The 22,837-nt window shown below is 38.5% G+C and overlaps 1 protein-coding gene across 1 annotated transcript; it reads right to left on the bottom strand.

Moving 5' to 3' along the window:
* Positions 1-103: 103 nt before the first annotated feature.
* Positions 104-22,700, bottom strand: snx17 (sorting nexin 17). Its single transcript, XM_008397902.2, has 15 exons — positions 21,880-22,700; positions 17,493-17,567; positions 15,872-15,989; positions 13,844-13,908; positions 10,980-11,090; positions 10,176-10,266; positions 9,533-9,620; positions 7,240-7,309; positions 6,015-6,107; positions 5,617-5,820; positions 3,040-3,168; positions 2,598-2,675; positions 2,161-2,235; positions 2,027-2,068; positions 104-1,909 (listed from the first exon to the last, which is right to left on the bottom strand). Exons 1-15 carry the CDS (start codon positions 21,937-21,939, stop codon positions 1,790-1,792), a joined length of 1,419 nt encoding a protein of 472 aa, XP_008396124.1. The 5' UTR covers positions 21,940-22,700; the 3' UTR covers positions 104-1,789.
* Between the last annotated feature and the right edge of the window lie 137 nt (positions 22,701-22,837).

The raw sequence follows: 22,837 nt of genomic DNA, 5'->3' as shown, positions 1-22,837 counted from the left end.
AACCAAAAAGGTGAAATCTAAAATAAATTTTTCAACGAACTGGTTTCTTTCCGCTGGTTTTGGCATGACTGCCGGGTAAAAACAATGTAAAACGAGTCACATGGTCAGTGAATCTTTTGAGTTTATTTTAGCATTTGAACATCTGATGATCATGAGTTTTGACATTTATGTTGAAATGACGCTGATGGAATAAAAAAAAAAAAAAAAAAAAACACTAAGATTTGGCACATACACATTTACCAACAATCAGGATCTTGCAGCGCTCTGAAGTGACGGGAAAAGGAGAAAATTAAAAAAAATAATAAAAAAATGACCTCCGTTGTTGATATTGACCTATCTATAAAAAGCAGAGGGGAGTAAAAAGAATCAAAGCAGCCGAAGGATGAAAACATTTACATCATTTGTCGTTCCAGTTACCAGTAAGAATAAAGCTGTTGATCCGTGGCACTGATTTACATTTAATGGCCTCATAACTCACCGAGACAACAGCGGCGATATGATACTTTGTTGTTTTTTTTAAACAGTGAGATATGTTCAATCTGTTGCCTACTCTGTAGAAACTTTGTTCATTACAGCAACTGTGATTACATTAGCCACTGCGAAGCACCATTCTTTTTAATTAAAAACATTCAACATGATTGAAACAACCAACAAATCACAATAATTCAAAGAACATTCCCCTCAGGATCATTTGTCAGAACAGAACAAGACAGAAAAAAATCACGATAAATTTGTAAACACTTGATTTAAACCAAGACGTGACCCCAACATCACGTAAACATGATCAACGTTGGTCCATGTAGACTTTGTTTCATACAGCTTAGATTATATTTAAGCTATTTGATTACAATAAGCAATGATACAGATATTAGTACATGTTCAGAATGCTTACTTGCAAGTACAGAATATAAAAAGTGACATTATCTTTTTTTTTTATTTTTGTGCAAAATGCTTTAGTAAACTATAATTTGGCATTAATGAGAAACCTTCAAAAACCTGCAAAAAAAAAAAAAAAAAGGATTTTCATGTTTTTACCGTCACGCTTGAGCCTCAGCTCAACTGTTTTTAATACTGTGCAAAAATGATGGGCAAGCAGCTCCACCAATTTGATTAACCTTCCATCAACTTCTGCAAGATTCTAGTTGTTTGAAATGTTTGCTCTCAACCTACGGCGAGTGACAAGTTAAGGCATCGGACTGCTTCTGAAGGCAGGAGAAGTGACGCCTCTTCTAACTGGACTTTTTTTTTTTTTTCTTCATAATTTGGCACAAGAGTAGCAGGAAACATTTTAGAAGCATGGTTTTAAAAGCCAAACACCGATCTATATGGCAAACCAGCTGGTCTAAATTTTCTGTGGTAGTGAGATATATTTTAACACATTTGCGAGCACTATTTTTTTCTTTTCCCCCCCACACCCCCGTTCTGAGATATAATCACTAGTGGCAGGTCTGCACATTACACACACAAACAAACATTTGGCTCTGGTCGGACATGGAACATGCAGCCCACTTGAAAGGTTTTCCTCGTGTAAAAATCGATACGACTTAAAAAGTCTTAATGGAATGATTATAACTAAAACTAATCGGGGCGAGCCTTTTAGAGTCTAAAAGAGCAAATGGCGGCGGAAGAGTAAATGGGAGCTTTAAGGCAGCAAGTTCTCCGGGAAGAAGCTACAATCTTGCAGACGTGGACCGCCTCGTGTGGATCGCTCGGCTCAGTTCAGCTCGTGATCTTTGTTGCTTTAGTCGCTACTGGTGAAGTGAAGAATGGAAGCGGGGCAATTTGCGCGTTACAGGTCATCATCGCCGATTCCCTCGAAAGCGTAGTTGCCGTGAAAGTCGTCGCCGCTGATGTCGTTTGCAGAGTTGGACGCGCTGATCCCTCTGAGAGACACCGAATTCAGCTTGGTCTGGAAAAAAAAAAAAAAAAGTACAAATGAATTAGAGAGAGTGGTTGAAACTGGAAGGAAAAAAAAATAAAAAAATCAAACCTTCTATAGTTTGATGAAGGACAGAGTAATACTCACCGACAGCTTGACAATTTGTTCTCGGCTCGGATCAGGGGAGTCCTGCGACCCCAAAAAAATAAGTTAAAGTGAAAAAAATATTATACCTGGCATTTATATCATCAAAACAATCAGCCTGCTGTTCCATTACTCACCAGTAGAGGGGGAGATTTCACAGCTTGCTGACTGTCAGACCGATGGATGGAGCCATTGTGTCGCCTTCTCAGCATCTGGAAAGAGAAAAAAAATATATATTCATAATAAAGGAAAATGTATTTAATATGTATTTAATGTATTTTTAAAAATGTATTTAAATTACCAATTAAAATGTTTGATGCTTAAATAATCATACAAAATAATTTAGAGTCATCAACTGAAAAAAAAAGGTTAAGTAAATGATTCAATGCTAAATAATTAAGGTTTACAGTGAAAAGGTTTTCAAAACCCAAAAGAAAATACTATATTCCCGCATGTGACGAGTGTTTAAACTTTTAATTGTGTTCAAACCAAACAGTTTAATGAAAAAAAATCCAAATCCTTTTTGCACAACAGAGGACGTGAAACGTATCTATACATTTATGTTAACGCAGACCTTCTTTATACTGCCACCCGACTTCTTCACCATCAACTCATCCACCATAGACTGAAGGCAAGTGCTCATCATGATTGCCTGAAATCACAAGCACAAAGCCAATTTTTGTTAACAGAACAAATATAAAAAAGTACAGCAGTGGGAGTCATGACTCAGCCTTAATATATGTAATTACAGGAACTCGAGGCTAACATGCCAAAGTAATAGCGTTTGTGCGCTGAAGAAATCCTTCAGCTTCTCACACAGACTTGGACAATTTCTTTATGCGAGAGCCGAGAACACAAACGTTGCTACAAGAGATCTGTCCTGCCGACAGCCATCACCGTCTACAATAACTCTTTGAAGTATCTGAATTATTATGAGTTAGAACATCATTTAATTTCCCTTTGGGATCAACAAAATATTTTTTGAATTTGAATTGAGCCGACCAGGCTCCGTCTACCTGCTGGCTGGTGATGGTGACCCACTGGAGGCGATCCTTGCTCATCAGATACTCAAAGGCGAGCTCCAGCTTCACCTCACATTTTGTCGAGTTGCAGGGATTAGTCGTACCATTTGATATAGGGACTTGCTGCAGTTTAAAAAAAAAAAAAAAAAAAAAATAGAGAAGAAAACAACAGAACACCAGAATCTTATTTTGGGTTTATTTGTTAAAAATACAATCCAGAACACGAGCACAACCTGGAATGCAGGAGCTACTCTCGAGACACCTCGTCCACATGTTTTCATCTCCATCGTCATTTTTCCAAAATGAAATTGAAACTGGGTTTTTCTAAAGATCCTTGAAATCAACGCTTCAAGAAGCCGAGCTCCTCGCTAAGAGCATTTCCTCTGAGGAATGCTAATCAGACTCACGAAAAACACAACACCCAGAAGGAAAAGCAAATGCACCAACACGCCCGGCTGTTTATATGTAACCTGACATTCAGCTATCGAAAGTGGCTGCAGTGCTGCACTAAATGAGATGCCTGAGATATTTTGCTGGACAGGAAAGGGCTCATTAAAATGACTTTGACCTCTCAGAGTGAGCGGAGGAATTAATCACCCTGCTGGGCAGCGTCGGGACTCTCCGTCTGTAATCAACCAGGCCAAGAGGCTTTTTAATTTTATGTGCTGCCGTGTGTGGAGATCTGTGAGCAAATTTGGTACAAAATCTCAATATCATTTCTGATATGCAACTGCTTGCATGTTAATGCAGTGCAAAAGTGAACCATCCCTATTTGAATACAGTGCTGCATCTGCAAGTGTTTACTGGATTAACAGTGGCTATTTTGGTCAGAGCAACAGAAAGGTAGAAATTTCGACGATTTTATTTGCTCAGTATTTGTCATCACAGATTTTTTTTTTAACTACAACTATGACCGAAACCCCTGAAATGGAGCAGTGACCAGAATTGGTTGATTGTCAGTTAGAAACTCAGATATTTGAGAACTTTTTTTTGGTCACAGAAAGCACAATATCAAGGCGCTAACAAGTAGCAACAACAACAACACTCTTTGGTGTGGAGGTCATTACTGAGTGAAGACCCAAAGTTAGCCATTTTTAGTACCAGAGAGGTGGATGTAAATGAGGTAAGAGGAAGCATACAGATCTAAGAAGCTATTTAAAAATGAAATGAATAGTTTCCACAGAGGAATGTCTGCTGATCACTCAGCCTGTTACTTCTGTTAGTGTGACGCTTTACAGCAAAGCTGCTCCATTTTATTTTTTAGCTTTTAACCCCCATCAAAGAAATGCTGGCAATCTTTTGGAAATCTAGATCAAGGTAAGAATCTACATCCTCTAAAAGTCCTCAAGTTCTATTAAAGTCAGTGCCTAAAAACAATTATTTCCCCAATTTTTCTATTTGAAATAATCTGAACAATTAAAGCTCCTGCTCCTAACACCCGTTGAGTTGGTTATTGACTCAGAATCATCCAGTTGGTTATTGCCAATTAACTGGTGGACCTATCAAATTGGGTCCTTTGATAACTTTACATGCACCAATTTTAGGTGATTGTTGGTACAACACCTCAAAAACAACAAAAAAGTATTTTCAATTCCATCTGAATGAAAACATTCAGCTTGTCCTCCGTTCTCCTCTCTTTAGAGACAGTCATTCAGAGTTTCGTCTATAATCCGCAGTGTTTGTGTCTCGCTCGTTCATCTCTACTTCTGCGTACAGACAAAACGTCAGAAAACTCTGTACAAGACCCCTATTTAGATCCAGATTCTGCCTGCAGCCCACCATTTGAGGAGTTCTGCTACAGGGAATACACACAGACTACTGTTCCCAGTTAGTAATCCTAATTAATTGTGCCTACTGCTAAATAAGACACAGTTTAGGATGTCTGTAATCAGTGAGTCTGTGTTTAACGAGTAAAAACCCTCTTTTAAAGCGACTGCTCTCTTTTAAACACGGTGCGATGCTGCCTCTGCGTATAATGTCAATACTGACGCCTCAAAGCAGGGAGCCGAGAAAGACATTTTCCGTACCGTATCTAGAAGTATCAATCCGTTTATATACAGATATTTAGACCAGAAGGGATTCCTCAAATGTTTTAGACATAACAAAATCAGGTGGTTTGGGGAATAAACTAACCACTTCATAACTCTTCATGAATGAGAAATTGCTTCCATGGAGAATTTTTGACTGCGCGGAAAGTCAATATTTAACAGGATGCAGGTGTGCACATGTTTTTCTTCAAAGATGAAGAAAAGATTTCATGACTAGGGAGGATTTATCTGCAGACTCGAACCTCTGGTGGGCCTCAAAACCAGACAGGTCAGGTTGCATTTTGCGGAAAAAAAAAGGGAAAGAAGAACAAGAAGGAAGAAAAAAAGACGGGAGGCTGAAAAGAAAAGATAGTTACGATTTGGCTGTGCTTGCCTAAATGACAAAACTTCAATATTAAAAAAAAGTAAAAATGAACTAATTATTCATGAAATTTGGCACTTTAGAGAAATAGCAGCTGCTAAATGTAAAATAAAGAAAACACACAGAAATTCTCAGTGGGTTTCACAAACAGGTTCCACTTACAGACGACGTGACTCGCCAGCACCTCATGCGCGTGACCTTGAAGCTTCCCTCCTTCATCTGCTCATTGGGCAGCTTGACGTGGAAATTGAGCTCATTGTTGCCAGCGCTGACAATGACTTGGCAGCCCTTCTCAGGAAAGTCTGTGATGCATGGGTCAAACTTTAAGTAGCCGTAATATTTCAGGGTCTGGCCAAGGTGGATGAACTTAAAAAACACACACAAAAAAAGAAAATTGAAACAATTACAGGCAAAAATGGGAAAACCTGGGTGAAATGCAAGCCAGCATCCACCAGAGGCAGTTTTGTCCTCAACAAATTTACATTTCGACGACGTTTTTGAGTCTCGGCTGGACTCAGGTGACAGTTCAGTGAAAAATAATTTTAAAGAGAAGCCCTTACTTCCTTCTTGGAGCCTTTCTCTTGCAGTGATTTTAGCTGCCTGTGCTGGTCTTTGTTGACGAGAATCCAGCCTCGCTCGATGTCAGACAATGTCTGGTGAAGCAAGAGGAGGAAGATAAAAGTCCTCTGAACAGAATAAATCAGATTGGCCTTAATATCACACTGGAAGAATTGAAAACTGAACTGTTCAGGTGGGGGAAATCTCCACAAAAGATGAACAAATTTTTACATACAAAAGAAAACTTTGTAAACTTGATTTCTTTCTTAAAATTGTAAATCAGCACAAGAGTTTATTACAATACATAAAGGTATTCTGGACTAAACAGGTCAAAACAAAAACAAATATTTCAAGGTGCTACACAGACAAAAATAAGCTGACATCAAGTTTGGCAAATGAAGGGACACAGCAGATGAAGAAAAGCAGTTTTCCACCCAAGGACAAAGCTGTTTCATCTGTTTTTTTTTTTTTGTTTTGTTTTTTCCCCTCCATTTGGTTCTGGGAGCTGGCAGGCACGCAGTAGATTAAAAAGCAACAGATGCTAAATGGAAACAAAAACAGGTCTTATCTAGGTTTTTTTTCTGTGTGCCACAATCAAACATTTGCATGATAAAGTTTCACACTTTTCCAGACTGACATTTCTTAAATTATTGATGTTCCCCTCCCCCCAAGAAACATCTACCAATGTTGATTATTGCAGAACATGCAAAAACCAACAGACTGCAGAGAAGTAGCTAAACAGACTGAAAGATGGACAGATTGTGTAGATGGATGAAAGCAACATTTTAAAAAAACACCTCAAGTTTTATACGAGTTTGTAGTTTAGAGCTCACAAGGTTTTCACCATTTTCTATGAGCCAAGATCTAGTCACAAAACTTTACGGCGTTTGAGTAACAGTGCATCTGCTTCCCTCAGCCATTAAAACAAAAGCACCTTTGAGTGAAGCGATAAACTCAAGCTCTAACGTGATTGATGAAGGAAAAAAATACAGACATGGTAACTGTGCGTTTTTTAATACATCACCAACAAAGAAGAACACTTATTTTGTCAGGAAAGGACAAAGCCTGGAAAGAACTTATTTTTTTCCCCCCTATGACATTATGCTCTTTTTTTATATTTATCCAGACATCTTTTCCAGGCACTGGTGAAGCCCTGTGTTTTGAAAACAAAGCTTGGAAAAGGGCAAAAAATAATAGCATATTCAGAAAACTTATGAAGGTTCTCACCTGGGCATAAAGCAAATTCAATCCAACTCTGTTGTCCATTACATCACCATCATACGCCATATCCCAGTAGCTGATGACAGACATTTTTAAAAGAATAACAGTTTACCATACAGAAAATCTCAAATCATCACCAACAATTACAGCTCATATTTTTAAGGGGAAAAAAAAGAAAAGTGCTTCAAAGGGGTTTAAGCAGATTGAGATACTTACAAATTAATACTTGGAAGAAAAAGACACAAACTCTGTTTGAAGACAGATCAAATGTTGATGCAAATAGATATGATATGCAAAAATAAAAATGAACCGATTATAGATTTGATGTTTTGCTTCGAAATCGTCAAAATCACTTCTCTGTGACAGATAAATGTCACGCATTTGATTAGTCATTTTTGTAGCTTATCAAAATTTGCCTTCCTTCTGACATTTTTTGGCAATCGTAAAAAAAATTTATATTTAAAAGGGGCCTGGAGGAAAGGGGGAAAAAAAAAATCATACTTAAGTTGATCATATGAAAGAAGCAAAGATGAACAAAGATGTGACGACATCAGAAATTTAAGAGAGAAAGAAAGAAGAGCAAAACAGAGTGAAAAGGAAGAGAGAGAGTAAAGAGCTGCTGTGGTTTTAGTTGCTATTAATTCTTTATTTTTGCAACCAATAAAAGCAGTAACACGACAAACATAAAAACTGTTTTGTAGGCAAATCCTTTTCATTTTTTATTATTTAGCAAAGAGAACTTTCAGATCTGTTTTAACCTCAGCCTAGCCTGTAATCTCATACGGGGGGGTCTGTTTATCCTCCTCCTCAACTTGTTAGTTCTACATTCATTCTTCCCTCACTGAAACTAGGTCAGCAGGACTGAGACTTTACTTCAGGGAAAAAGAAAGTAAACATCCTGTGTACCTCCAGAGTCGGCAGGAGGCCTGGTAACCACAGAATAAACTCCCAAGGAAGTTAAAATAATACGTTGTGTTGACAAAAGGAGAAGTCAGACTTTGGACTGTACAGAGAAATGTGGATTTGTTCCAACCCAGGGATGTTTGCTCATGTTTTTGTACTTTTATAATATGCAGCACAAGGCATAGCGACTAAATATATTCAGAGTGGTTGAAGAGTTTCCAGTATGCTAAAGAAAAAACAAAATGGAGAACCGCTTGTATTTTAAGTTGCCCAATTAATCCTGTAGTTATCAAATGACTCCATGCCAAGCACTTTGTACGAGTTTATTTTTTTATTTATTCATTTATTTATTTTTTACATCTGTACGCCGTTTCTGATTTTCATCAAATAGTGCCGTACAATTCTGGGCAAATTTGTTCTTCAGTCCGTCCAAAATAATGTTCCAGAGGAGTTTTTTTTATTTTTTTTTATTGTGCCTTTGGAAACCTAATCATTTTGATTTTAAGAAGAGAGAGTCTTTCTACTGGCTACCCTTCGTATGAACTATCCTGTTTATTCTTTATTGTCATGAATTTGAACTCTGGTCGCATTAGAGTTTAAGGTTAACTCATTAAATTTTAGAGCATGTCGGAAACAGTCTGATTTCATGGTAAAATATACTTGCACTTCCATTTTTAAGTAATGATTCACATGGTTGAAAAATGAACATCGCCTAACCTCCACGCCCAAGATGACACGTTTCCTCTGCTCCACAGTTGTGAGACACTCTGCCAGACCAAGTGTCCAAAAATTTCCATTTGGACACTTAAAATGTAATAATTTTAAATTGAATTATTAAATGATTCCAAATGCAATTCATAGTGAACATATATAGGGTGGCGTGCATCTCTAGATATCACTACCTCCCATTCTGTACAGAAGAATGTGAATGTTTTCATGCAGGTTTAAGCCTCATTTGTGGTAAAAAGTGTCAACTCAACAGGAAAGAGCTACAAAATTAGGTCAAGCGTTCATGACAGACTTTGTTGGAGTAACTGCATATTGAACTGAAAGAGGAAGCCTGTGACTTGGAACAAAAGGTCATCTCATGTCACTTTGTTATCTTTGCTTCTTTTAGGTCTACCATGAAAAGCACTCTCTTTCCACCACTGATAAATATGGTGGTACAGAAAACAAGTCTCTTCAAATTATCTGTCGCTTTGAGAACGACTAGAATGACAGATTTGCAGCTTGAACTCTCTGGTTCGACACAGATCTGAGTTTACCAATAACAATTTAAAATAACACCAAGAAAGAAACGATATCCTACTTAATTACAGGATTAGACAATCAACTTGGAGCACAGAGTTTTTCTGAATCACATGATGAAACTCATAAGGAGAACAGGTGCTTTTACCTCTTCCGTAAGATTATGTGATAATCGGAGCTCTGCAGGCTGGTAATCGATACATAAGGCAACTCAAAGTCCTGAAGCTTCCGGACAACTAAGGAAAACACAGGGAAACAGAAACAGTGAGGGACGAAGGCATCTCAAGTCTCAAGGACAAGAATAATGATGGCACCCATAAACAACCAGGGATGGTGGGAAACCATCTGGACTGTTCCCAGCTGGGGAAAACCTGCAAGAACTCAAATGTGTGTCCATTCTGCTGCTGTAATGCTGTGTTTATCCCCACAGGAAGGTGGGGCAGATCCATTTCTCCCTGTTCCACCAAGTTTCACCAGTTAATAATAAAATCTCCAGCATTTCAAATCAGATTTTAGTTTAGGATGTTAGGTCAATTAAAGCGTTTTTAAAGGAAGACACCTACAGAAACTAATCCTGGTGTATACTGATGCTGGATAATAAAAAAAATACAAAAAAACAAAGAGATATTTCTTAAATATTTACAGCCAAAACCAAGCAGATAAAATTAGCACCAGAAATATTTCATTTTAAACATAAGGTAACTTTAAACAAATTTCCAGGAGCGTCACTATCTTTTAATCAAGGATAAGGCAAAATAAAGTATAAATAGGATAGTTAAAATGTAACTCACATGTCAAGTTTCCTTCCACCCCTTCTCGGACCAAGAAGAGACTAAAATATCCCACGAGGTCGTCTGGAAGGTCGAGCTTTACTGCAGCAGCCTGATGAAACATTGAACAGGTGAAACAGGTAATTTAGATTACAAACCATTTCATATCGTTCGTAAGTGAAATTTAAAAAAAAGTCACCCGAGAGTATTTTGCCTGACATGCACAACTTTGTTCTATGAGTCAGTCATGTAAGCAGAGGTTAACTGTGGTTAAGCTTTTATTTAAAAAAACAAATAATCAGAGGCCAAAATCCACAAACTATTCAGAGGTGAAACAGAAATGACTTATGTTGTGCTAATGTGTGTTTTTAAGATCTGAGTTGAAGAAGATTTAATAAAGAAAGGATAATAAGAAAATCATGTGCTGTAGACTTCAATACAATAAGAATGCTTACATTTTTACGTAATAAGTGTGTTTGTGTTTTTTATCATGGATTTTGGTTTGTTTGCCGTCTTGACTCTTTTGGTTCATCGATGAATTTTAGTGATTTTGGCTCAGGCACATCATTGATTCATGTTTAAAGCGCACTGAGAGTCTACAGCATATTCTCTGAAAAAAAGGCTGAATGCATGTAAAAGATCTGACACGAAGAGGTCAAATTCCTGCAGATGAGGACACGTGAACAGAGGTGAAGCAGAATAAAACTGTTATCATCCCCAGATGACGCTTAGTTCATCAAGACGCCTGCCCCCTTTTCCTTTCAAATCCTTCCAGACACAGATGGCAGCATAAGGAGAGCGCATTAAATTACGTTCTCCGCTTACATCGAGAACGTCCTCCGTCTGATCTGAAGTCAGGATGTTGACCGTAACCTTCTGACCGTTAGACAGGCAGATGTCTAGAGCCGCGTCTTCTGTGGGAATCTGCTGCGTCTCCTGTGGGAGCGACACAAAACAATCCAGGCGTTAATTCAGCTCCATGGGTTGGCTGTGTGTTTACATTCCAGTCTTTCACAAGTAAAACCACACTGAGCCAAATACATGAAACGCACTGCGGGCTGATAAACAGCCATTAGAGTTGGAAAGTAAAAACTTTCACTTCCCGGCAAAACTACAGTTCTCCTCATCTACTACAGTTGATTTCTGTGTTTATTAGGAACAAGAAGTTAAAAGGCTCTGGGACATAAAAATATTCTACATCCTTCAGCACCACTTGTTAAAAAAAATTTGGTGAATGCATGTTGTATATATTTGAGTCTGTATGTGAACTATTAAAGACTCACAACAACCCTGAACTTGTGTACATATTGATATCATTTGAAAACGTCATCTAGGGTTAAAACTATTAATCAATTGTTGAAATAATCGTCAAGTAATTTAGGAATTAGTTGAGTCTGAATATTAAGTATTCAAACTCAAAAAAGCCACCGGGTGAAATAACTAGAGGTGTGCCGATCGATTGGTCACCGATCATAATCGGCCAATTTTCGTGAAAAAGTGCATGATCGGTGATCATTGGCTCTTGTTGCCGATACCGATCACCTGCATCTCATTTCGCAGCCTGCCTGTGCAGCTGGTCTCCTCTTTCCTTCACACTGTGCAAACGCGCAGCAGCAAATCCTAAGCGATGTGGAACAATAACGCACTGAGTGAATGGGGAAGTTTGCGTGTTGCGGCGGAAAATTGAAGCACGTCAAAATGCATCAACACAACGAAGCTAATACGACATAAAGACAATGCCATACTTGACGGAGTTTGGCTACATCGAGGCTCACTGCAGTAAAAAGACATACGGAGGATCAGATAGCAGGTAAAGCAGCGCACAGCTACAAACACTCACCCGGATAAGGATGACGGTCAGAAAGCTGAACAAATAACCCGCAAAATTATTTAAGTCTTCGAGCTACAAAGTAAGACGCTGGTTCTGCTCTCGCTGTTGAATCGCTGCTACGCGCTACAGGTAGTAATATTTTACAGACGGAGCGCCGCTTCTGCTCCACCTGGTAGTGACTCACACACCAAACCTCTGTTTAAAGCTGCAGCATCTAACCTAAAAAAAATACATTTTACATACGTATTAAAACTTTCGCTGTCCTAACATGAGACGGATAATCTCTAAAAAAAATTATCGATCTCCTCCTTGTTCTGCATAATTACTCCGCTCGGTCAGAAACAGCCACTCAGAACTAGCAGTAATCAGCTAGCCGCCATGCTACCAGGAAGTTTTCATTCAGTAACTCTGGATTGTTTATTGTAATGGAACCGGTTTTTGCCTTTGAATGTTAAGTTTTATACTTGAATTTTTTTGGCAATGTTGAGAGGTTTTATTTTGGCTCTTTGCATTATTTAGCCTCTTCATAGCCTTCATATGTTGTCAGTCTGTTAAAGATGGTATTACCGAGTACAATTTGCACAATGCCCGTTTTGTTTAAAAAAAAATAAATAATAACTTTAATATGTTCTACACAGAACTCCTCAAATGAGTTTTAGCTTCACCTCGGTCAAATTCTGAAGAAATAAAATCTCATATTAGGCACCTTTTGCTATCCATTTATTAAATCGGTTAATCAAAATAAATAAATAAATAAATAACAGATCAGCCCTACACTGTGTTGATGTTCAGAAAAGGGAAAAAGGCTGAGCTTTTTACATGTTATTAGAAGAATATATTTTTAGCTGCAGATGCATAATTTGCTGCAAATAATAAAGATTTAACTAAAGGAATGCTGCTGTTGCATTTTAGGCAGGACATTTTTTTTTTTTTATCCAATTAATCAATTGTCAATATAAATTGAAAAAGTAATCAATTACTTAAATAATCACTGGTTTCAGTGCTGAAATCATCAAAGTGCAGAGCTGAAGATGGGCTACGTGTTGGAGAAATCAATAAAACATTAACACACATGATGGGACTATGCAAGCTTCTGACTGTCCCTGAAGTAGATATTCAAGACGACAGCTCCTGCTTCTTCAGCCCTCAGGCGGTCTCTCATCACCTCCTCTCAATTATCTCTCATCTTGCCTTATCCCTCTGCGGGGAATCTCAGCCCCCCCTCCACCAAAACTGCAGATGAAACACCTACAGTGGGAGGTCAATCATCTCGTATTCTGCACCTACAGCCCTCTGTCTGACTGGCGATGTGCTCAAACGTTTACTAGCGTGGTGATATAAGAGAAAAGGAGGCCAGACTGGGTGTACGTGGCTTTGGACGAATGAATTTACCCACAAAGGTGAATCACAGTCTTGCAAATACGTGTCACCCTGGGTGTGCAGCCGTATAACCTTTCATTTGAAATCTGTTTATGCTCTTACGGCCTCAATTTCTTCAGCTCATTTTCAGCGGCTGCACAAAAAGTTTTTTGGCAGATGTCGTCGAGGATGAATCATCAGATTCACCCTTTTCTATTTGGCTAAGACACACTAGCTCAAAAGGATCCAGCTCCCCCACGTTAAACAACTATGGTGACATATTTGCCAAAAGGCAGCTCTCGCAACGAGTTCCAGCCGCATGCGAGGCACACGTCATCTGACACATCTTACCCACAGGTTACATCTCGAGAAGGTGCAACAAGAGAACAAGAGACATAATAGTTTCTGCTACTTGAGACAAAAACAAAGGGAAAAAAAACAATATCCATTACTGTTGAGGCAAAATGATGTGTAGTGACAAAAACAAGAAAACACCAACCTGCTGTGCTTTCCTCAAGAAGCTGTTAAAAAGCTCACTGGCTCCCAGCAAAGGATGTTGTCGAACTGCAAAAAGACGACAGAAGACAAAACTCTGATTGCAATTAAAGACTAAACTCTTTATTCGGCTTGAGTGATTTCTGTCAGCAACAGAGAAACATGTTTGATTATTCAAGTAATTAGTCAAGTGTGTTTTCAGAATGTTGTCAAAACATGTTTAGGTGGGGCGACTTCCTCTTTTATTCTTACATCATGATTACACTCCTTGTACCAGGCAACTTTGTGCTTTTGCAAGATCTCTGTCAATCATTATTGGACATTGGAAAGAAAAAAATAAAATAGATTTTTTTTATGCTCCATTCCTAAAATAAAAGATTTTAGTTGCATAAACACTCAAGTATTTACTTGCCAAGCTTCTACAATAGCGAGTGTGAGCGCGACGGCCCATTAGCCATTATCCTTCAACAAATTAGTCGAAACATTTGGCCAAATGCGAAAGTTTGGAGCCCTCTGAGTCAGTCAGAAGAGGTTGTGTTTACTGCAGCCAAGTTTCCATAACTATGTAAAAAGCCATGATGTAACCAAGTGGACTTGTGGCCAAGAACACCCTGCGTGTGTGCGCGTGTGTGTGTGTGCATGTGTGCTCCCAGACTATGAGCAAACACACATTGGAACAACGCTTCGTTGTTCTGCTGTAACTGCTGGTGCTTGAGGATTAAAGTCGCTGCTTTGCACTGCTGCCAGTTCTGCATCTGTATATAAAGCAAGTTCACCTCAACCTGTTTAAAGAATCTGGATAATATGCCTGGAATCACACAAATATTTAATTTGGGCTTTGAAGAGAGTCCTTAAACATATCATAGGGAATGTTTATAGAAACAAAATAAACTTGTTGTAATGAACATTTGAAATATTTTTAATAATCAGAGGGATGAAAATAAATAAAGGCAGTTTTGGATCACAGATAATCACTCAAGGAATTAACTTGGTACTTTTTTAAAATTTCACAATAAATGAGTGTCTCCATTTTTTTTTTTTTTACTCTGACCACATGTGGCGTAGTCTGTCTGCATGTCTGTCTGTCCAAGCATTTCAAATTACTTGGTACTGAGATCAGTTTGTTCATAACTGAACTGTCAACAGTAAAACCAGCTCTTATGGTAAAATATGAACTTTCACAATAACAACAGGAATAATTTAAGTTGTGTTGTGTGAATAGTTGGAAAAGCTCTAGCATTAAAGCACGGAAAAATGACACCACATTTCATCAGCACTACACTTACAACAATATTTATGGTGCTGTGCTTTCCATTTTTACTGGCCGCAACAGATATTTTGTGAAAATAAAGAGTTTTAATGTGATACTTCAAGGCTTGTTGACTAGGTTACAAAGTTACTATTGTGTTCCGACAAGTCTCCTAAAATAAGCTCTACAATGTGTCACTAAATATATCCGATTAACACATTTCAGTGTGCGGAAATGATTTACAGAAACTGTTCTTCTTCATTATAAATTTAGCTTTAAAACGCCACAAACTTCTTTGACTTGCGTTTTAGCTGCTTGTTGCAGTTTGACCCTCGAAGCGGTCCAGGGATTTCTGAGCAAAGTGCACAGCAGCTCACATGACAAAGACAGAGGAAGCTGGAGCAACTAGTACAGACTAGTCCTTTAAAAATGTTCTTGTACAAGATGAAAAAAAAAAAAATTAAGAAATGTACACAAAAGTAGGTTCAGATTCTTAAAAATGGACTGTTCAATACATAGTCTCACGGTCTGCTTCAGATTACGCAAAATATGTTATTGAACTGGTATCAGGGGTCGACTTTAGTCAGAGATCAGTCACTTAAAAATCCAATAAACACTGACTCAATCCCTCACATGATTGGATCAGAACATTCACAGCAGAGAAACGGAGGTTGCGGTGCAACCAAAATCCAAACAGTAGTAGCATTTTTTTCAGTCCCCACATTTATATTTAACCTAAAATAAAACTTCTTTTCAGTCAGAAATCATGACAGAATAACTTACCAGCCTGCATATATTTCTCTAGCTGCTCTCGCCTCTGCTCCACCTCAGCAGGGGTCAGAGTGAAGATCTTCTTTGGGGGGAAGGTAGGTACCACATTGCTGCCATATTCCTTTTTTATCTGGGGGGTGCAAATCAGAAGTGGTTCAGCTCAGACAGGTCTTAGAAACTGCAGCCTACATAAATGGGCCTTTTACGAATAAACACGACTATTTAGAGAAATTCTGTCTGAATCTTAGGGAAGCCAGGTGGTGACAGAGGCGGTTTCTTCAGTTAAAATGATTCAAATTCATTGCTATAAACAGATAGATTCAGGCGATTTGAGATGAATCACAGGTTTATTTTAAGATTTTTTTATTCTTTTTTTTTTTTTTCTCAATAAATAGCTGAGTTTCCGTGCATACCACGCAAACTCACATCTGGATTCCCGAACGCCTGGCGATTCCAAGTTTACTTGGCCTTCCAGCGTCTTGCCTCATTTTCCATTTTCTATCATCTGAAAGCTGTTGCTTTAAAGAGTTCCAAGTCCTAAACTAAAACCTTGCAAATGCAGAATCGCACACCAGATGCGGTCTAATTCCAGCCTGTGCTTTTCCTCGGGCAAAAGCTGTACATCCCAATTATCCTTTGGACTTAAGTGACATGTTTTAAGACTGTAAAAGCACCCAGGTCCTGACTCCCACACATACAGCAGCATGGTGACAGAGGACCACGGTGAGTGAGTGCAAAAGGAAGGATGGAAATTTATATCTCAATATTGCCTTGTGCTATTTTCAGCTTGACAGAGGCAGCACAGGTTGAACGTACAGTTAAGCTCTTATATCGGCAGAGAAAAATCTCATGAATACCAACCCAAAAAAATCTGACCTGCAAAATACGAGCTCATTTAGCATCTCTGGAGCTGAATTTGACTGGTTTTCACTGGTTTCCATCTAAATATTTGCACCAAATATTTAGACAGAGAGAAAACTTAGTCAGCCAATAAATATTCAGAACTGCTTAACAGTGACGTTAAAGTATGCAGCCTGTATTCGCTTCAGTGTTTTCGGGGTCATGCATTCAACATTAGAAACCCTTTGGGGTTGATGCTCAGGGAAGATTTGAGCCCGTCTCTTCCACACCCTGTTACCAGGCAACAGCAACCCTCAAACAGGAGGACACAGATTGGAGGATAAAGATTATAAAGTTTAGGCTTCTTGCCGATTCATTAAATGTTTAGAAATACAAGACTTTGGCTACACATGAGTTGATTTTAACAACCAGACTAATTTCTTACAGGCTTTTCTCTCCTGAAGACAATTTGCAGCCAGAAAGACGTTTTCCTGCATAATAATTTCTAACTAATCCACTCAGGAAAAAAGGAAAAAAAAACAGCCCCCCCCCCCAAGATTAGGTTCCATTTCTCAGCAGGTGACATGTAACTAAGGCCAAGCACATTCCTTCCACATCCCCTCCGTAATTCAGCCATTGAACAGGCTGAGGGAAAAAAAAGCACAAAGCTTTAAACCAGATTTAGAGCGAGAATACAGCATAAAGAAGCAGGAAAGGTCACAGAGTGTGATGGTATTTACGCTGCCTATGTGCCACCCAGGAGGAGGATGCGTTGTGACAGCAGGAGCCTCACCTGTTCATGGAGACCGAGGAGTTGGCTGTAGCGTACCCGACAGTGCAGTACGCCGTTGACGTGGATGTTGTAGGCCTGCAGGTGGAAGTGCAGATCCAAAATGAAAAGATTCAAACAGAAGAGAGGTTGTGTGAATGATCTCCTAAAAAGCTTTCTAAAAAAAAAAAGATGGAATTGTAAATGAAGCATAATTATTATTATTATTTTTAATGAAACCGTCCAAATCTTCCATCATGAAGCTAAAATGTTTCTTCAAACGAGATGCCAGAGATAATGTCCTGCTCCGGATTCATGGAGCTCAGGCAATTATTCCCTCAAGGTTATCTTACTGAAAAAATCTCATACAGGTCTGCGTCTACTGCATGTTTTTTTTTTTTTGGCAAAGCGCTGACAAATGTTTCTGCCAAGGAAAACAACATGGTAATCAAGTCACAACTAGCAAGAATGTTTTCCGGAACTAGATTACATCCTACCCCTTAATTTCACTTCTCTTTAACATCTGACTATATTTACAGAAATGCCCTTTACAAAGTTCTAAAAAAAAAAAACAACTTTTGTTTTCATTTTTTTATATTTAAAATGTTTTCTTTGACAGCAAAGTGTAACCAAAGTTAAATGTATTGTTTGGGTGGACAAACTGAGTTGTCACCCCTGTTTTTTATTGGACCAACAAGTCAAGTTAAGCACAAAAAGATTTCAAAATGTTAAACAAGAGAGAAGCACATTTCTTTCTGTCTTCCAATAAGCAGGTGTAGCAACGGAAATACTAAATTATTTGCTTTGGCAGAAGTCCTCACTGAAACCCCTTCCGCAAATCCAACTCCCGGAAAAGATGATCGCTCTCAAAAAGCAAAACAATTCTTAGAAATATCAGCCGCGCCCACAGAGGTTACACCAACTCTAACTGCAAACTGAGGATTTAACCTCTTTGGATGTGAAGAGGCTAACTCTTTCCTTTCCTGTTGTATCTTAATATCAGTGACTTAATAAATGCAGCTTCTTAATGAGGTGGTGCAGGTAAATTTGCATTCAGTTATTTTTTTTATTTTACGTTAAAAAATTGAATCCACTGAAAGCCAAGGATACAAACCAATACTTGTTTCCAACTACAGACCTAGCCGCTTAGGAATTTGAAGGGGTTTAAAAAAAACAAACAAAAAAAACAAATGGACACAGTATCAAGGCAGGAAGGAAGAATGACCCTGCATTTTTTGTGTACAATAAGCACTTTGGGTAGATTCAATAGTCTGCATGTTTTTCCTTGCACAGAAAACCCAATTTTGTTTTTTTAACTCATCTGTAAGCTTGACTTTCTGACTTTAGGCCAAAGAGATCTTCACCTTATAATCCTCCTCGGATTTATTAAAAGCTGCTGAGGCTTCAGAAATAAATGCTTTGAAAAACCTGGAAAATTAAAAAATAATAATTTTTAAAAAACTGCGTGAGCAACATTAAAATAGTTTTAAAAGATTTACATTAAATGATTCAAAATTTCATTGAGCGAAGATGACACATAGATTAAATTTCTCCCCATTATTTGGATTTCTCTGCAACTGAAAAACTGTTTTTTTGCAAATCCAAACCTGAATCCCAATGCAGATTGTGTGAATACTCCGTGACTCATTTTGCCTGTGGCAGCTTTAAATGAACAATGCTGTCAACGCACCATACAGTAGCACTTAAGTTTACTTTTTACACATCCTCATACGTTTTAGGACACTAGCTGTAAAAACCACATAAACAAAGAAAACAAAGGGCACCAGAAAAAAAAAAAACAGGAAGTGTGAACAAGTGGTCAGTACTTGAAGAGAAGCAGACATAAAAATAAAGTGTGCCTTCTTAGTCTACAAAGCTTAGTGCAAGGTCTGCATATTTTGTACCCAACTAGTTCCAATGTGCACAGCACATCTTTCTTTTAATATTACAATCAAGCAAAGTCCTTTCCTGAAGGCTGGGCTAGTCACAAGAAGGCCACAATGACAGTTGCAGGACCGTCAGCGGGAGCTGAACTGCAAATTTTTCCACTGCTGGGCAAGCAGAAATTGTACTGAGTAAGGTAAATACAATACAGGAATGACAACACAAAAGGTTCAAAGTGGAAATATGCAACAGTTTCTATTTGGCGAACAAAATTCCAAGGACAAATGCTTGACATTAGATTGAATCCTTTGAAAATATATATATATATAAATTACTTCTTGTCTTCAGCTACCACAAAGGAAGTGATTGTCAATATGAATAAGCTCACTGAAAAAATCTCGTCTTCTCTCTGGATCACATGGAGTCAAGATGAGAGAGGTCTGAAGCTGCAGGTGTTTGACACTTGAACCAGCCAGCATAAGGCCATGTGAACAGCAGTCAAGTGCCGCAGCCGACATTTTTAAACCACCTGGAAAGCATAAATGCGTCTGAGAAACCACGCCTCGTGAAAGCTATTCAGCCTCATCACACGGAATACTGTGAAAGGTTTCTGAATGAATACTGCCGAGATGTCTTTGAAAAGGCCCAGAAGCTGCCTGACATTAGCAGCACTGTTCACTTAGGAAAATGTTGGACCCACGCAGTGGGAGCAGATTCAGAAGTCAGTGTCAAAACAATATGACTCCCTGCATTGCTTAACCACAATGGACTTTTACAGTGCTTTCAAAAGAAAAGCTAATTCTTTCAAATAGTTTTAGAAAAATAACCACGAAGATCTTTTCTTTTAAAAAAAAGAAAAAAAAAAAAGAACCACACCGTTCTTGTTGAGTTATTTAGACTCCTTTGATTTGGCAAATCTATTAGGAGGCTAAATGAAAGCAATGCTGGCTGCGTTTTCTACTAAATCAGGATTTTGACACCATGGTGGCAAACCCCAAATCTTCTCAAAGAACGGATGCTCTGTTGTGGGTAATGAAAGAAACCAGAGGCAGCAAAACGCAACTATTTTTAGGTTGTTTAACAGGATAAAATCATGTTACTTATACCTAGTGTTACCACCAGCGAGTCTGAGGTTGCCACTTTCCCCCCCTTCCGAAATCATTGGATTTGTGAGGTCATATCTGGCTGTGCTGTCTTATCAAAAGCAGCTTTTATTTGCTAATGCAGGTTGGAGTTAGCGTAAAAACCCTTGATCGTTATCGGGCTTAATTCTAGTTAGAACTTGTTTGGCACAACAAAACCTTTTTAAATTACCCAAATATAAGGTCTCCCCTCCCCCCCCCAATAACTTGTCAGTTAATATCTTCAAGTACTTACATGGCAAAAATCCATTAACTGACTTTGGGGTCGGCATTTATCATTTACTGGGATAAATTTCATGTCATTATAAGAATTTTTATTTGATTCATCATTGTCATAATTTCAAATTAATGTTTTCTTTTAAAAAATAAATAAATAAAAAAAACTGTCCATCTCATCAGGATTGTTATTTTTACAATTTTCTCCACTGCTTGTTAAATGAGTGTATTAATTAATGCAAGAATATTAAACACAGTTACTACTGTGTGCTATTAGGACCACCATAACATTAAACATCCATAAAATGGCCAAAATTACACATTGGCAAATATCATTAGGAGCACATGATAAGAGCATATGTAAACACCCTTTGAAAAAGGTGTGTCTCATTTAAACTGCATACATTTAATTTGGGGTGCTCCTGAGTGTTGAAGTAAGAGGGAAGAGAGATTTCTGATGCCTTCAAAAAAGCAAGCTTTACTGGTTTATTGGATTACTAATAGATTTAAAAAGGTATTTTGGTACAAAACAAGTCTACAAGTGAAGAAAATCCAAAACAATATCCAAGCAAAATTACATAAAGCGGACTGTAACATGCTACCGGCAGTCTCCAAAACCCCCAAAATGTCAATAATGGAGCAACTACACTCTTGCTACTGTTGATATCAGCATCCATTCCTTAAAGAAGAAATGGAAAGAGTTGAATTTCGCTGAAATGTTGAAGGATGACTTTAAATGAAAATCCCTAAAATCCCCCACAGCTCAAAGAGTCTAGTAAATGACAAGAAACGTCTCACTTAAATAATTTCAACCAAAGATGGAAAGATTAGCTATTGGGTATAGGGTGTCCAAACGTTTTGGTTAGATAGAAAACACTTTTTTATACATCTTGATTTACCATCATTTGCTTGATAAGTAAATTGTTATAATCAAGTCATAATCAGTGATGGATTTGTGAACATTCAATAGAGGGTGTTCAAATTTTTTTGAAGACTCTATAAATAATGCCTATAATATGTTGAAGGCAACAAAGAAGTTCAAGGAAGCAAAAAAATAAATATATGTTCCGTAAAGGTTAAAAGGTTTGGTGCACCGTTAGCCGAGCTGTACCCAGCTGAAGCAAGCATTAACAGCATAGTTGGCAAAGCAGGAAAAGTTAAATACTCACCACATAGCTTGAACCATTCTCACCCGAACGAACCTCCGTTTCGGGTATGGAAAAATGCATTTTAGCTCCAAACACACCCTGCAGTCAGTAGATAAGTCCTTAAACGCCTCCACTGGAGGCTGGGGTGGTAAGCAAGGCACCACAGCTTCCCAACAAAGTCTACTGCGGTGACTCTCTGAAGCCTAAGAAGGAGGAGGCGGAGGCGGCTCCGACACAGTCCGTTCGCCGGTTCGGAGGTCCAGAGACGGCGGTACCAAACTAGGGACGAAAGCCTAGCATTTTACTGAGCGGACAGCTGCTCATGAATGCTCTAAACTTCTCCCACGTCAGTGTTAAACTTTTCTGTCTGCTGTTCACACAGCAGCCATGTTTGCAAGTGTTGGGTAATTACACCTTTACTGTGCGCATAAAAATGTCTCTTTCATCGCTACACGTTGTTGGTTAAGAAAAATAAAACCACCCACTTTTAAGAATTGAGCTTGAAGGCATTCGGGTATTTCGGTTCATTGGCACAAGCAGATGAAGTTTCTGGAGAAAAGGTGCAGTTGGTTCCTGCAGTCCCTCAAGCGTCGCACACACAGCGGTTGGTGAACCTTCCCAAATGTGCGACAGTACCGTTGGTTTTGACTCTCGTGGCTTTCAGAGCTCCTCCGTCTGCTAAATAAAATCTACAATGTTAATATACCGGAGAAATGTAGCAAGGGCCGCTGAAAACGCAGATGTGATGGCTCTACAACCTAGCCACTCCGTCCACAGTCAAGGTATCCACTGATGGCCCATCAAGAGGCATTGCAACAATCTTTCTGGGCTAAACCATCCCACCCTGGTTTATAGGGGGGTTGCACGAGCGCCCAGATAGTACGTTAAAGTCGCCGCCATATTGTGAGTGACAGCTCTGTTCCACGTATAAAAAGGCATCCAACAGTACAGTTCTGTTTCAGTAGTATGACTGTTCTGC

This window comes from Poecilia reticulata, chromosome 21, assembly GCF_904066995.2.
Source record: "Poecilia reticulata chromosome 21, P_reticulata-male-v2, whole genome shotgun sequence".
NCBI classification, from domain to species: Eukaryota; Metazoa; Chordata; class Actinopteri; order Cyprinodontiformes; family Poeciliidae; genus Poecilia; species Poecilia reticulata.
Note: the sequence above shows the minus strand (reverse complement) of the source record. Positions and strands in the feature narration are given on the sequence as shown.